The sequence below is a fragment of the Numida meleagris genome, chromosome 2, assembly GCF_002078875.1.
Source record: "Numida meleagris isolate 19003 breed g44 Domestic line chromosome 2, NumMel1.0, whole genome shotgun sequence".
Classification (NCBI taxonomy): Eukaryota; Metazoa; Chordata; class Aves; order Galliformes; family Numididae; genus Numida; species Numida meleagris.
This window is the reverse complement of record NC_034410.1, coordinates 89,852,058-89,864,629: the sequence shown is the minus strand read 5'-3', so window position 1 is coordinate 89,864,629 and position 12,572 is coordinate 89,852,058. Positions and strand designations below refer to the sequence as shown.

Here is a 12,572-nt window from a genome sequence, read left to right as displayed (position 1 = left end):
AAAGACTATGAGCTTTTCCCCTGCTCTTTTAAAAATAATAGAAAGTTACTGGTAGCAGCGACTGGGGTCTTTACCTTCTGTACCCGTGTGCTTGCCTTTTAATCACTGAACTTTTGGTTTGTACTTCGCAGTTAGTTAGTGATGCAAATGGAGGCTGAAACCCATGTTCTTGCTGAAGTCACTGCTTTAGGAGCCCCAGGCACCCTGGGCCTACAGCCTTTGTCATCCTGATCTCTGGTGCTCTCAATAATGCAGCAAGCCTTTGCTCCACCAAAGCGTCACCTGTCTAGGTGAGTCGTGCCATCCCCTATCTGAAGTGACAGCCATCTTTGAGTACCAGCATCTTAACTGACTTCTCTTTCATCATCCATGTTAGAGAAATAACATTTTCGACAAGGTGTTGGGTTTTTTCCCCCTTTTTCTTTATTCTTTCCCCCGCCCCCCTTCACCCCTTAGTTAGAGCACCTGATCAAAAAATTATTTCTGACAAAGATTCCCTGCTCCAAATTAAACGAGCTCAAGGAGATGGAGCATTTTCATGCAGAAAGAAAGTGAAACGTTGATGTTGGAAGTTAATGAATCTGGTAGCAGAGAGAACATTACTGAGACTGGATAATATGATCTAACAGCTTTCCCTCTTCTTATCCTCCCCGTAAAGAATGTATGGAAGTCAGTTATGTGGCATGATTCTAACATCTGTCCTACCCCATAATGGTAATTTGTATAAGTAATGGAAACAGGTTAAATACTTCCATTCTAATGTTGCCAGCAGGGATGAAAATGAACATTTCAATGAAATAATCTCGACAGAGCAGGGAGAGGAGGGGTCGATGGACTGATTCATCTCTAGCGCTCTTTGGTGATCCAAACACTAATGAGAATGCTTGAATGTATAGTTTATCAGATAGAAGTGGAAGAGCAAGTAAATTTCTCAGATTAGAATCACTGTAAAAATATATCCGCATGCAAACTGCTTCGTTCTCCAATTGCCAGCCTTGGCTAATAATTTGCAGCATTCATTTTAAGGGGATCGGAGAGAGAAGAGAAGGAGGTGAAGAATCTTTGTGTTGGTTTTTAACGGGATGCCTTTAAGGGTTATCATTCAACCTGTGAGAAGCATGGAAGTTGTTATTGTTACTGTACCTTAGCTACTTTTTAGACCCATTGCATTAGGTTAGAAGGTGAGCAGTTCTAGCGTTTTGCCCCGTTTTGCTGCAACTATAAATGAAAGACGCAAACCTCTGTAGGAAGGCTATTTGGATGTCTGATAGTCTGTGCTACTCCTCAGCCATTGTCATAACTAAGCCATATTTTTCCACTGTAGTGACATTGTAATACACACATAGACACACACAGATTTGTAGCATCTGTGGCGTAATTTTTTTATGAACATTTGTATATACTAATATAGAAAATTCTCTAATCTGCCAGCAGGCGTGTTAACCTCTCACAATGTGAGATGTTGGATTCTTTTGTAAATCTCTCATGACTGTGCGTTCTGGAAACGTATCTGTAAATGTGGGGTTTTTTAATTATTATTTTTTTTATTTTTCCCCCTCTCATTTTTCTGTGATGAGGAAGATGTGTCTTTTCCATCCTTACTTTTCTGCCCATTTGCCAAGATGTGTTCTGGTATGCAGTGGAAGTCCCCCCCCAGCTTGGGGTGCGGTTTGTGCAAGGTGACAGTGTGGGCTGCAGAAACTTCTGCCGCTGCTGTCTCCTGTTGGCAGGGTGTATATTAGAAGCTGCCGAAATACATCTGTTGTAGAAAGAAGAATGGTGAACATTCACACCGTGCCACTATTGTTGAGATCCAGGGTAGGCCCCGATTTAGCAAAGAATTTTGGACAAAAACCTGCTCCTGTTTGCCGAGGCTATGAAATGTATATTTCAGTGAAACTGATTTCACTGTTCAATTGCTTTACCGAACCATGACTTTCAATACTTAGGTGTTTCTTCTGAATAAAATCATTTGTTTTGATTATTTAAAATCAGGCCTCGAAGAGTTTGCTACGTTTAATTTTGTAGACTGTTAAAAACAAATGCGATCATTACTTTTTGCCCTTTTCAAAATAATTCAGTCAGTTCCCAGTCCCTTTTTGAATTGAAAAGGAAACCTCCATAGAGACAGATTCCTCCAAAAGCACCAGTTCGAGGTTACAGAAAGATTTTACGTGAGAATATTTATGCTTTTAACCACATCCCTTACACTTCGGATCTGTGTCTGCTTTTTCAAACAATGGCTGTATATTTATAGTGTAAATATTCTCACTGAAGCAAACACAATGTGCAGTGCTACTCACATGTACAATATATAGCGTCTCATGTCCACTTAGATTAGAAGGCGCAGCTTTTAACACTGTTCAAAGATGACAGTGTATCTGTGGGGGAACACTGACATCCAGAAGGCACATTTCATAGAAAAAAATATATTAGCAATGTTTAATAAGAAGAAAAGAATACAAACTGCTCCGTCTGTTTTTCAGTTGTCTGAAATTTGAAGGTTTTCCCTCTTTTTTTCAGTGTGCCTTTCCCCGAGTCTGTGCATGCACGAATGAGAAGCAGTAGAAAAGCTGACATGATATTCTGCAGTGTCTTCTGCATTGGATGTAGTTTTTGTTGAGGGTGGTCCCTTGCTGTATCTGCTCTTGGTATTTCGGTGCGGTTTCAGGGCAGTGTGAACCAGCAGAGTCTCTGCAGATGCAGGGAAGATCTGAGGAAGATTGCTGAGAGTTTCTCGGTCACGGAAAGATGCTGTCTGAAGGCCGTCCGTCTGTTGATCATCCCATTATAGTTTAGAGGGAGAATCTGAACATCCCGCTCTTTTATTTGATGTTGAATGATATTGCTCGTCTCCACAAGTAATAGAATAGGAACATTTTTAAGGTTTTCAATTCTGAAGCTTGCTTTTGTAAGACTTCTGTGAGAATTTTAGTGGAGCAAACATATTTTTACAAATTAACATTCTTCATTTTGTGTGCTTCCAATTGCCTCTAACAGAAAGATTTTCAGTTCCGGAATTGCACTGACCTTGCAAAATACCATACGTTGAGTATGCTGCTATTAGTCTTACAAACATTAGAAGTCATGAATGAAAAGATACTGTGTGTATCCTGCAGTAACTAAAGGAGTTAAATAATTTCTTTTGATCACAGTGATATAAATTAAATTGCTTTTTTTTTCTTTGTAAAGAAGCTTTATTGCTTTGCAGTATTTCAGATAACTGTACAGATATGTGGGTGTATGCATCATGTAAATTCATTTTTCTTTCAGAATCTGGCTTAAATTCTGGAACCACAGAATGTCAGAGTCTTAGCCAATTGCGTGTTCTTAACTCTTACATTGCAGTACATATTGGTAAGGGAGAGAACTGAGGTGTGTGGTATTCTCAGCAGAACCTAAGACCAGAAAAGTAACTGAAAGATGGATATTTCAGCCTAACATTCCGTTCCTTTGCTTTGACAGTTAAACAACAACCTTTCATGTAGTTTGAATGTTTACTGTGTGGTTTAACTCCTTTTATTTTTGTGGTAAATAAACCTTTTCACCAAATGCAGAAGTACCAGAATACACACCATTGTAAATAAATGAAGGAAAATAACAGATACACCAGTGGCTCAACTGGTTTCTACTTAAGCAGGTATTTAGCTGCTTATACATCACAATTATAAAAACATGTATTTATGCAATTTGAAATTAAATAAAAAGACGCTAGCAGATAATTCACATGGATTTGTATAAAATACCCTATCAACTATAGCAACATTCAGCATCTTACACAGTTTCTTTCATGTGTTTATTAAAAATATTGGGATATGAAAATGAGAGAAAATTGGCATAGTTCCACTGAGGTTAGTAAGAGGATAGCTCTTCATAAAAGCTAAGAATATGGGCCCTGTCAGCTTGCAGTTTCTAATTGGTGACTGTCTGCTGATCATTACTAGGGTGTTTTTTTTTAAAGAAAAATGCCAGATGGTAACTGTCCATTTTTATACATTTAGGCTTTTTAGAGGTTTTTTATTTTATTTTATTTAAAAGTCGTTTCAGAAGCAAAAACTACATTCTGTAATTGTTATTTACCTTTCTGAACTTAAAAATATATTTTCTTTTCCTGTTAGAAACGACTGACAACAGGTGTGTTTAATGGGAGAGATCTTATAAGAGATCCTATGCTGTAGCTGTGGGAGTGAATTCTACTTGCATGCCTAGAATTTAGAACTGCAGAGGTGCTGTAGTGCTCAAATGCACGCAGTGTATGAACAGCAACGTTACTGCAACACTGAAACTGATTTCTTAGTTCTCTTACTATTTCTATGTTTTATTCTTTATTTTATGCACAAAGCGCATTTTTTAGAATATTTTTTTTCTGGTTTTCTTATGCTTTTCTGACGCCTTTCTGGCCTTTGGCTCCAGGATGATTTCTCTAGTGACTTCTGTTGTGCTTGGTATTCACTAGTCTTTTAAATACATCAGAAAACACCTGAGGCTGAGGCAATCCATAAAGAATCATGTCCTGCTTAACATTTTTAAAACTAATTATTTGCTGAAAAAAAAAAATTGACGCTTAGAGGACAAATGAAAAGTGTAGTAGGCATCTTAAGGTTCAGTACTACCCCAGTTCTTGATGGGCTACTTTTCTATTTTATTTTAGAGATCAGACTGGAGTACTTAGAGGCTGCATAAATTGCAATTGCAAAGTTGAATGCAGAATGCAATGCTGGCTATAATACCATTACCTTTCTAAAAGTTTCAGAGACTATTCAGAGTGTTCATATTACAATTAGAGAAGACTCTATTTTTTTTCAGAAAAGAGTGAATTAGCAACTGTGTACTAAAAGAAGCTCAGCTGGTGCTTCTGTACCTCCCTTTCCCAGTTCAACAAGACCTCAGCTTTGTTAACATGGTAATACCTATTTTCTTCGTATTGCATAATAGCAGAAGTGCCTTTTTTTCTGGCTTTCTTTCAATATTGTATGATGGCAGGATGTAGCCCACATTTCTGCATTGCTTTCTGCACAGTTCACCTGAAATGGAGGCAGTTTTTTCTTCAGTCTCTGAGAACTGTTCACAACCCATGTTTTCTACCTTGACACGCTTATAAATGATCTGCATTCCGTTATCGTAGTGATTTTTTAAGCTTCTTTTACAAAACTGAAGGGAAATGTGTACAAGTATGTTTTCTGATTTGCAATGAAAGTGTACATTTATCACTTAGGTACATGTAAGCCACTTCTGTGAATTGGGCCCTTGGAGTAAATGTGTTTTGATGTAATGGCCATCTGCTCATGAATATCACATTTGCTAGTTTAAAAAATAGTTTTATATAGATAAACACATAGTTTGGTAAGATCATATAGTTTCACCAGGTGGCAATACAATAGCAAAGTTTGATCTTTAATGTGAGCCAATAATCAAGCTGGGAGGGAGGTTTCAAGGTTTTTTTGTTTTGTTTCGCTTTTGTCATTGCTTTTAAAAATTCATCTCTAACATTTACTTTTAGCTGCTGACTGCTGTTTTCAAAGTGGTAAATGCAGCTCCCACATCAGATCATAACGGGAGGCAAAGTATATCCTTGCCATTTAGGAAAACAGTCATGGTCTTGCTTCCCTTTTCACCTTGTTAAAATGACAGCTGTTCAGCTCTCAAATGGACCAAGTACAAGCAGTCATCAGGAGGCGCTGAAACAACCAGCCAGACATATTTGCCCAGTGTAGCTCCAATAGAGTCAGGTGTTGGTGACACAGAAATGATCCTTGATGCTGTAGCTAAAGCTGATTTGCCAAAAAAGACAGCCTTGATGAGATGGAGCTGGTCAAGCCAATGGTTCTGATAGTATAGATCCACAGAGTAGAAGTCAGCTGTTTTACATATCTAGTATAGTAAATAAAGGTCAGGGCCAGGGCATTTTTCAAGTCGATTAAAACTCGTTTAGTAGGTTCTTTGATTGATTTTGATTTCAATACTATGGTATCCACTGTCATCTTGGGCACATTTTTTATTGCTGAAATCAAAGTTTACTCTTAGATCGTATACATATCAAACTGTAACCAGGACCAGAGTATGTGGATTCATAGATGAAGTGTGTAAGCGATGGTGAGTTTGGTTTCTGGGTGTATCATCAAAATTTGTCTTTATGGTTACTGCTTTTAGTACAGAAGACAGCAGCAATGTAGAAAGTGCGTGTTCAGTAACTTTGTCTTGTTTTTTGTTTTCCCTCTTTCTTTTTCCTCCTCCTGTATTTTAGCATATGTTCCTGAGGAGGAATTGAAAGCAGCAGAAATAGATGAAGACAGCGTGGAAGATGATGGGCTGTCTCTGGACATCCAGGAGAATGAGTATTTGTGCAATGAAGAAACGGAGATCAAAGAGGCTCAAAGCTACCAGAACTCCCCAGTCAGCACTGCAACTAATCAGGATGCAGGCTATGGTTCGCCGTTTAGTGAAAACAGCGATCAGCTGGCCCATTTCAAAAGCACTTCCTCTAAAGAAGAGAAAGAGGATCCTCAGTGCACAGACAATGTTTCCTATCCACAGGACAGCTTGGCACAAATAAAAGCTGTGTATGCAAATTTGCTTTCAGAGACTTGCTGGTCCAGTTTAGCTTTGGACTTAAAGAAATCCAATCCAACCACCAGCAACAATGGAATCAGCCAGAATGAAAACACCACCAGTACTGACACCAACGTCAGTTCCCAGAGTACTGGGACTACCAGTACCAACACTAGTACCAGTACAACTACCAGTAATACTAGCAACAGCAGTAGTAACAGTAATAGCGGTGGCTCAGGTTATGACTGGCATCAAGCTGCGTTAGCTAAAACGTTGCAGCAGACCTCATCGTATGGACTTCTCCCAGAGCCTAGTCTTTTCAGCACAGTACAACTTTACCGGCAAAATAATAAACTGTATGGGTCCGTGTTCACCGGTGCTAGTAAGTTCCGATGCAAAGACTGCAGTGCAGCCTATGACACACTGGTGGAGCTGACAGTGCACATGAATGAAACTGGACATTACCGTGATGACAACAGAGATAAAGAAGCTGATAAGACCAAACGGTGGTCAAAGCCAAGGAAACGATCACTTATGGAAATGGAAGGCAAAGAGGATGCTCAGAAAGTGCTGAAGTGCATGTACTGTGGGCATTCATTTGAGTCCTTGCAAGACCTCAGTGTCCATATGATAAAAACAAAGCATTACCAGAAAGTGCCTCTGAAGGAGCCAGTACCAGCCATCACTAAATTGGTCCCTTCTACCAAAAAGCGAGCACTTCAGGACTTAGCTTCACCTTGTTCACCTGAGCCAACAGGGATCACTGCAGAAGCTTCACTAGCGGAGTCTGCAAAGGATCAGAAAACTGCCAACCCTTACGTGACTCCAAACAACCGCTATGGCTATCAAAATGGTGCTAGCTACACTTGGCAGTTTGAGGCACGCAAAGCCCAGATACTGAAATGCATGGAATGTGGCAGTTCCCATGACACTTTGCAGCAGCTCACTGCTCACATGATGGTCACTGGTCATTTTTTGAAGGTGACCAATTCTGCTTCCAAAAAAGGTAAACAGCTAGTACTGGACCCTGTGGTGGAAGAGAAGATCCAATCTATACCTCTTCCACCTACCACCCACACAAGGCTACCGGCCTCCAGCATTAAAAAGCAGCCCGATTCCCCGGTGGGCTCCACAAACTCAGAGGAAAAGAAAGACCCAGAGAAGGAAAAAGTGGTGGTCGGTGAAACAGAGAAAAAGATTAAAGAAGAGAATGAGGATTCTACAGAGAAATTTGAGCCAACAACTTTGTATCAGTACCTCAGAGAGGAGGATCTAGATGATAGTCCTAAAGGTGGAATAGACATATTAAAATCCCTTGAGAACACAGTGACAACAGCTATCAGCAAAGCTCAGAATGGAGCACCTTCCTGGGGGGGATATCCCAGTATTCATGCAGCCTACCAGCTCCCGGGCACAGTCAAACCCCTTCAGACCACTGTGCAGAGTGTTCAGATGCAGCCGTCTTATGCCAGCAGCGTAAAATCACTGTCTTCGGAACACAATGCACTCATCCATTCCCCAGGCAATCTCACACCCCCACCTCACAAGAGCAATGTATCTGCTATGGAAGAGCTGGTCGAGAAAGTTACAGGTAAAATCAATGTGAAGAAGGAAGAAAAGCCTTTGGAGAAAGAGAAGAGTTCTCCAGTGAAACCAATGTCACCTGCTGCTAAAGAAAACAAAGACTTCCCCAAATCGGAAGAAATAAATAACAAACAGCAGCAGAAGAAGAGCTCTGAGACAGAAGTACAGAAGGTAAAAAAGGATAGTCCAGCAGAAGCACATACTCCAAATGGTACAGAGCCACTTAAAACAAAGGTTGCAAATGGCTGTAACAATTTAGGAATCATCACAGATCATTCAGCCGAGCCATCCTTCATTAATCCACTGAGCGCTTTACAGTCCATTATGAATACCCACTTAGGTAAAATTTCTAAGCCGGTAAGCCCGTCTCTGGACCCTTTGGCCATGCTGTACAAAATTAGCAACAGCATGTTGGACAAACCCATTTACCCAACCACTCCGGTCAAGCAGGCTGATGCTATCGACCGATATTACTATGAGAACAGCGATCAGCCTATTGATTTAACTAAGTCCAAAAACAAACCTCTTGTTTCCAGTGTTGCTGACTCTGCCTCATCTCCGCTAAGAGAGAGTGCCCTGTTGGATATTTCCGATATGGTGAAGAACCTCACAGGGCGTTTGACACCCAAATCTTCGACTCCATCCACTGTGTCAGAAAAGTCAGATGCTGATGGAAGCAGCTTCGAGGAAGCTCTGGATGAACTGTCGCCAGTACACAAGAGGAAGGGCAGGCAGTCCAACTGGAATCCTCAACATCTTCTGATCCTTCAAGCCCAGTTTGCTTCCAGCTTGAGGGAGACCTCAGAAGGCAAATACATTATGTCGGACCTCGGTCCACAAGAGCGGGTACACATCTCTAAGTTTACTGGTCTTTCCATGACCACAATTAGCCACTGGCTGGCCAATGTGAAGTATCAGTTAAGAAGGACAGGTGGAACTAAATTTTTAAAGAATTTGGACACAGGACATCCTGTTTTCTTTTGCAATGATTGTGCCTCTCAGTTCAGGACTGCTTCTACATACATAAGTCACTTAGAGACACATCTAGGGTTTAGTTTGAAGGATCTGTCAAAGTTGCCACTTAATCAGATTCAGGAACAGCAGAATGTTTCAAAAGTCCTCACAAACAAGACTTTGGGCTCGCTTGGAATAGCTGAGGAGGACTTAGGCTCCACATTCCAGTGTAAGCTCTGTAACCGAACTTTTGCAAGCAAGCATGCAGTCAAACTGCACCTTAGTAAAACACATGGCAAGTCCCCAGAGGACCATCTGATCTATGTAACTGAGTTAGAAAAACAATAGCGTCCAGGTAAGCAGCCAGGTATGCAAGTGACCACGGGAACATTGCACTAAACTTCTTCATAGTACTGCACTAGGCCTGACCTGAGCCTCTGAAATCAGTCTTACTTTTGTTGCTGAACTGCCTATCTGGACCTTGGTTTTTCTTACACTTATTTTGTAGTTATATTTATATGCTCTTTGTCTGATCTGTGCATGGTTATTTTTTGTTTCTGTTTTTATTTTTTGTGAGTCAAAGTCTGACCTTTATTTTCAACATCTGTCCTTGATGTTAAGCTATCTTTTGTAGAATATAGTGGGAGACGCTATTGAGAGACATTAATTTAGCCGTAAAGAAAGACACAAAGAACAATGATAAAGAGACATCCTAAAATTACAAAGTTGCCATGACAATAAAGGTCACAGAACCTGGTAGTGTCAAGTTTTAACCCTCTGAGAACTGTAATAGCATTTCTGTGCCTTTCCCAGTGACTAAATAAGTAAATAAGGAAAAACGAAACAAAAGGCTTAAAGACATTTCATTCAAATAAAATGTGTGTCAGAAACAGAACTTTTTTTTTTAATGAATGAGCTTCTTTTTTTTTTTTTTTTTAACGCAGAACTGGTTTGTGAAGAAATTGTGCATGCAGTCCTTGGAAGAAGGAGAGCTGTGTAGTACTCAAGGGGTTAGGAAGCCACAACTGTATAAGTTAAATAATGATTATAAAGCAAACCAAGTTGCCACTATGCCCAAACTGTCTGGATGCTGAGAATTGCCACTTTTTGGCAAAAAAAAAAAAAAAAAGTGAAAAAAAAAAGAAGTATGCAAGCTGTTATTTAAAACAAGTGTAAAAATGCTCTTTTATTTCTTTTTTTTTTTTTTTTCCTGTAAAATACTGCAGTTTATAGTTATTTACAAATGTTAAGCTTTGGTACAAGCTGACCTTTCTATAGTGTGCTGCATTAGTAAATGAAAAAAAAAATGGGGCAAATGTTGAATTCTGTTCCTTGTAAATTGCCAGCATCAGCTTAAAAAATACATGTTACATATCGTACCATTTTAAACTGTTCAACTTTCTTTGTACCTTCTGGCTGTATGCTTTCTCTTTTAACTTTTTATATTGTCATTTTATATTCAATTTCTGTGTATATAATGTAAAACCACACTTTTTGAATAAAATTTAGTTCCTGCAGCTTGATATAAATAGAGAAATTTTACTGGCACCTGCATCTTTCCAGATGCATGTACTTAAAGGAACTATCTGACAAAAATAAATAAATAAATAAAAATAAAGCAAGCAATGCACTATGAATTATACATTTTGATGTTTTATCATTAATATTGTACAGTACATTTTGGTTCACACAATTAAATCCACTGTTTTCTCAAGTGTAAAATAAACCCACATGCAGTTCTTGATTTACATACATTGTCATGTCGTCATTATTTTGCCTTTGAGGTGTTATTCCAGCAGTAAGAGGTATCGTTTATGTAATCAACCAGCAAACATCTATTCAAAATAATCTCTCATGATCTGTGTGCTGACGTATTTCATTCTAAGCCGTAATGCTAGTAACTTCTTAAAAGAGACATGCCGTGGATGCATACCTGGAAGAGTATGGAATGGGTGGGGCTCCTTCCATTTGAAACAGGCACTCTGTTCTGCTCTGAAGTGTAAGGATGGCTGCAAAGGTTTCTGCTGAGTTAATTTTCCTGTGCTGTGTGACCGTACTTGTAATCATTTTGTGTGTGCGTTCAAAGGCCGTCTCCTCCCTTCTTTCTCAGGGAAACCGCCTTTTGATTTCAACTGATACATGGTAAGATGCTGTGGCTCCTGCCCCTCTAGTCTGCTGAATACCATGGTTCTTGCCTTTCTGGCAGCGGTGAAGACCTCTGAGGCTTTGACACCAGTTTTTACTTACAGTACAAGAAGACAGACCTGTGTTTCTCTGTACTTTTTAAATATTACATTTTGAGGTAAGCTGAGTGCTATCATAGCAGGTGTTTCCCTTAATCTTTATTTCTGTTCTGTTGAATGCAGATGTCATTTAGAATGTAAAAGAGAGCTGTCAGAGCCTTCAGTACTCTATCTCCTGAGTGCTTTGACAGTTACAGTGTATGAAAGCCTGGGATCTGCTATCCATTACACTTTTTTGGAGGGGCTATTAAATATGAGGACCTAGAGGGGTTTGCTTTCACATAGTATTAGCGATAATATTATGTTACATATAGTTCTGTGTACATGTTTATGTTTCTGCTCATTCTCCTCAATTCTTCTGAAAGTAATTTACATCTAAGATCTTTGCCTCCAAATACAGTGCAGCTCCATGTTTAATTTTGCTTCAGTGACAACCCCAGGAATACCCACGCGTTGCTCCGTTCTCTGCATGAGCCTAGCAGGCCTAGATCAGGTACATTTACATTGCGTTTCTAACGAGCGCAGGGAAAGTGCTGTGAGGTTTTTTTTAAGCGTCCCTTCCTTTCTTCACTGCTAACTACCTATGTCCTTCAGGGGATGTAGCCATTTAGACATTGCAGTTCAATTACTGGATGATTATGTACTTGGGGCCCAAGGGGTGCTGAGGAAGAATAACAGTCAGGCCTATGGCTGTAATGCAGTCTTTAAATAATAACCCTTTGAAGTTTTGTTTACTTTACCACAGGCCTGCAAACATATGATTATAGAATGTGCTGTATTACATTGCAGTAGTGGGTGAAAAGGTTGAAAGGGAGAAATAATAGCTCTAAAGTGGATTTGAATCTAATGTAAATCCATTAAAACTCATTTTGAAACATGGCATGTAAAGTGAGTTCTCAACACCAGGTGACTCCCTCGAGAGGTGTTTATGACATTGCTAAATCCGTTCAGTTCTGATAGCTTCAGAATTGGACAATCACTCATCATCTGCACCACTGTCTGAAGAGAGTCCATTTAGAATAAACCAACAGTTCTACCTGGAGACTGCGCTGGTGTCACGATTTCGAAAACTGAAATATGAAGTGGAAGAAAACGTGAGGGCTCTAATGTTTAACAAAACAAAGCACAGAGATGGCGTGATCTTTATTCTTTGGATTTTTGCCACTTTTGTTTGAGTAAAGCGTTTCTGAAAAAAAAAATCTTATTTTTCAAAAAATCGAGTTAGTTATTCTTTACCTCAAA

The 12,572-nt window shown here is 39.5% G+C and overlaps 1 protein-coding gene across 1 annotated transcript in view; it reads left to right on the top strand.

Moving 5' to 3' along the window:
- Positions 1 to 10,837, top strand: part of TSHZ1 (teashirt zinc finger homeobox 1) — a 54,783-nt gene extending 43,946 nt beyond the window's left edge. Inside the window, exon 2 of the mRNA XM_021387688.1 lies at positions 6,245 to 10,837. Coding sequence (XP_021243363.1) covers positions 6,245 to 9,435 — 3,191 coding nt within the window. The 3' untranslated portion in view covers positions 9,436 to 10,837. The remainder of the gene's footprint in view (positions 1 to 6,244) is intronic.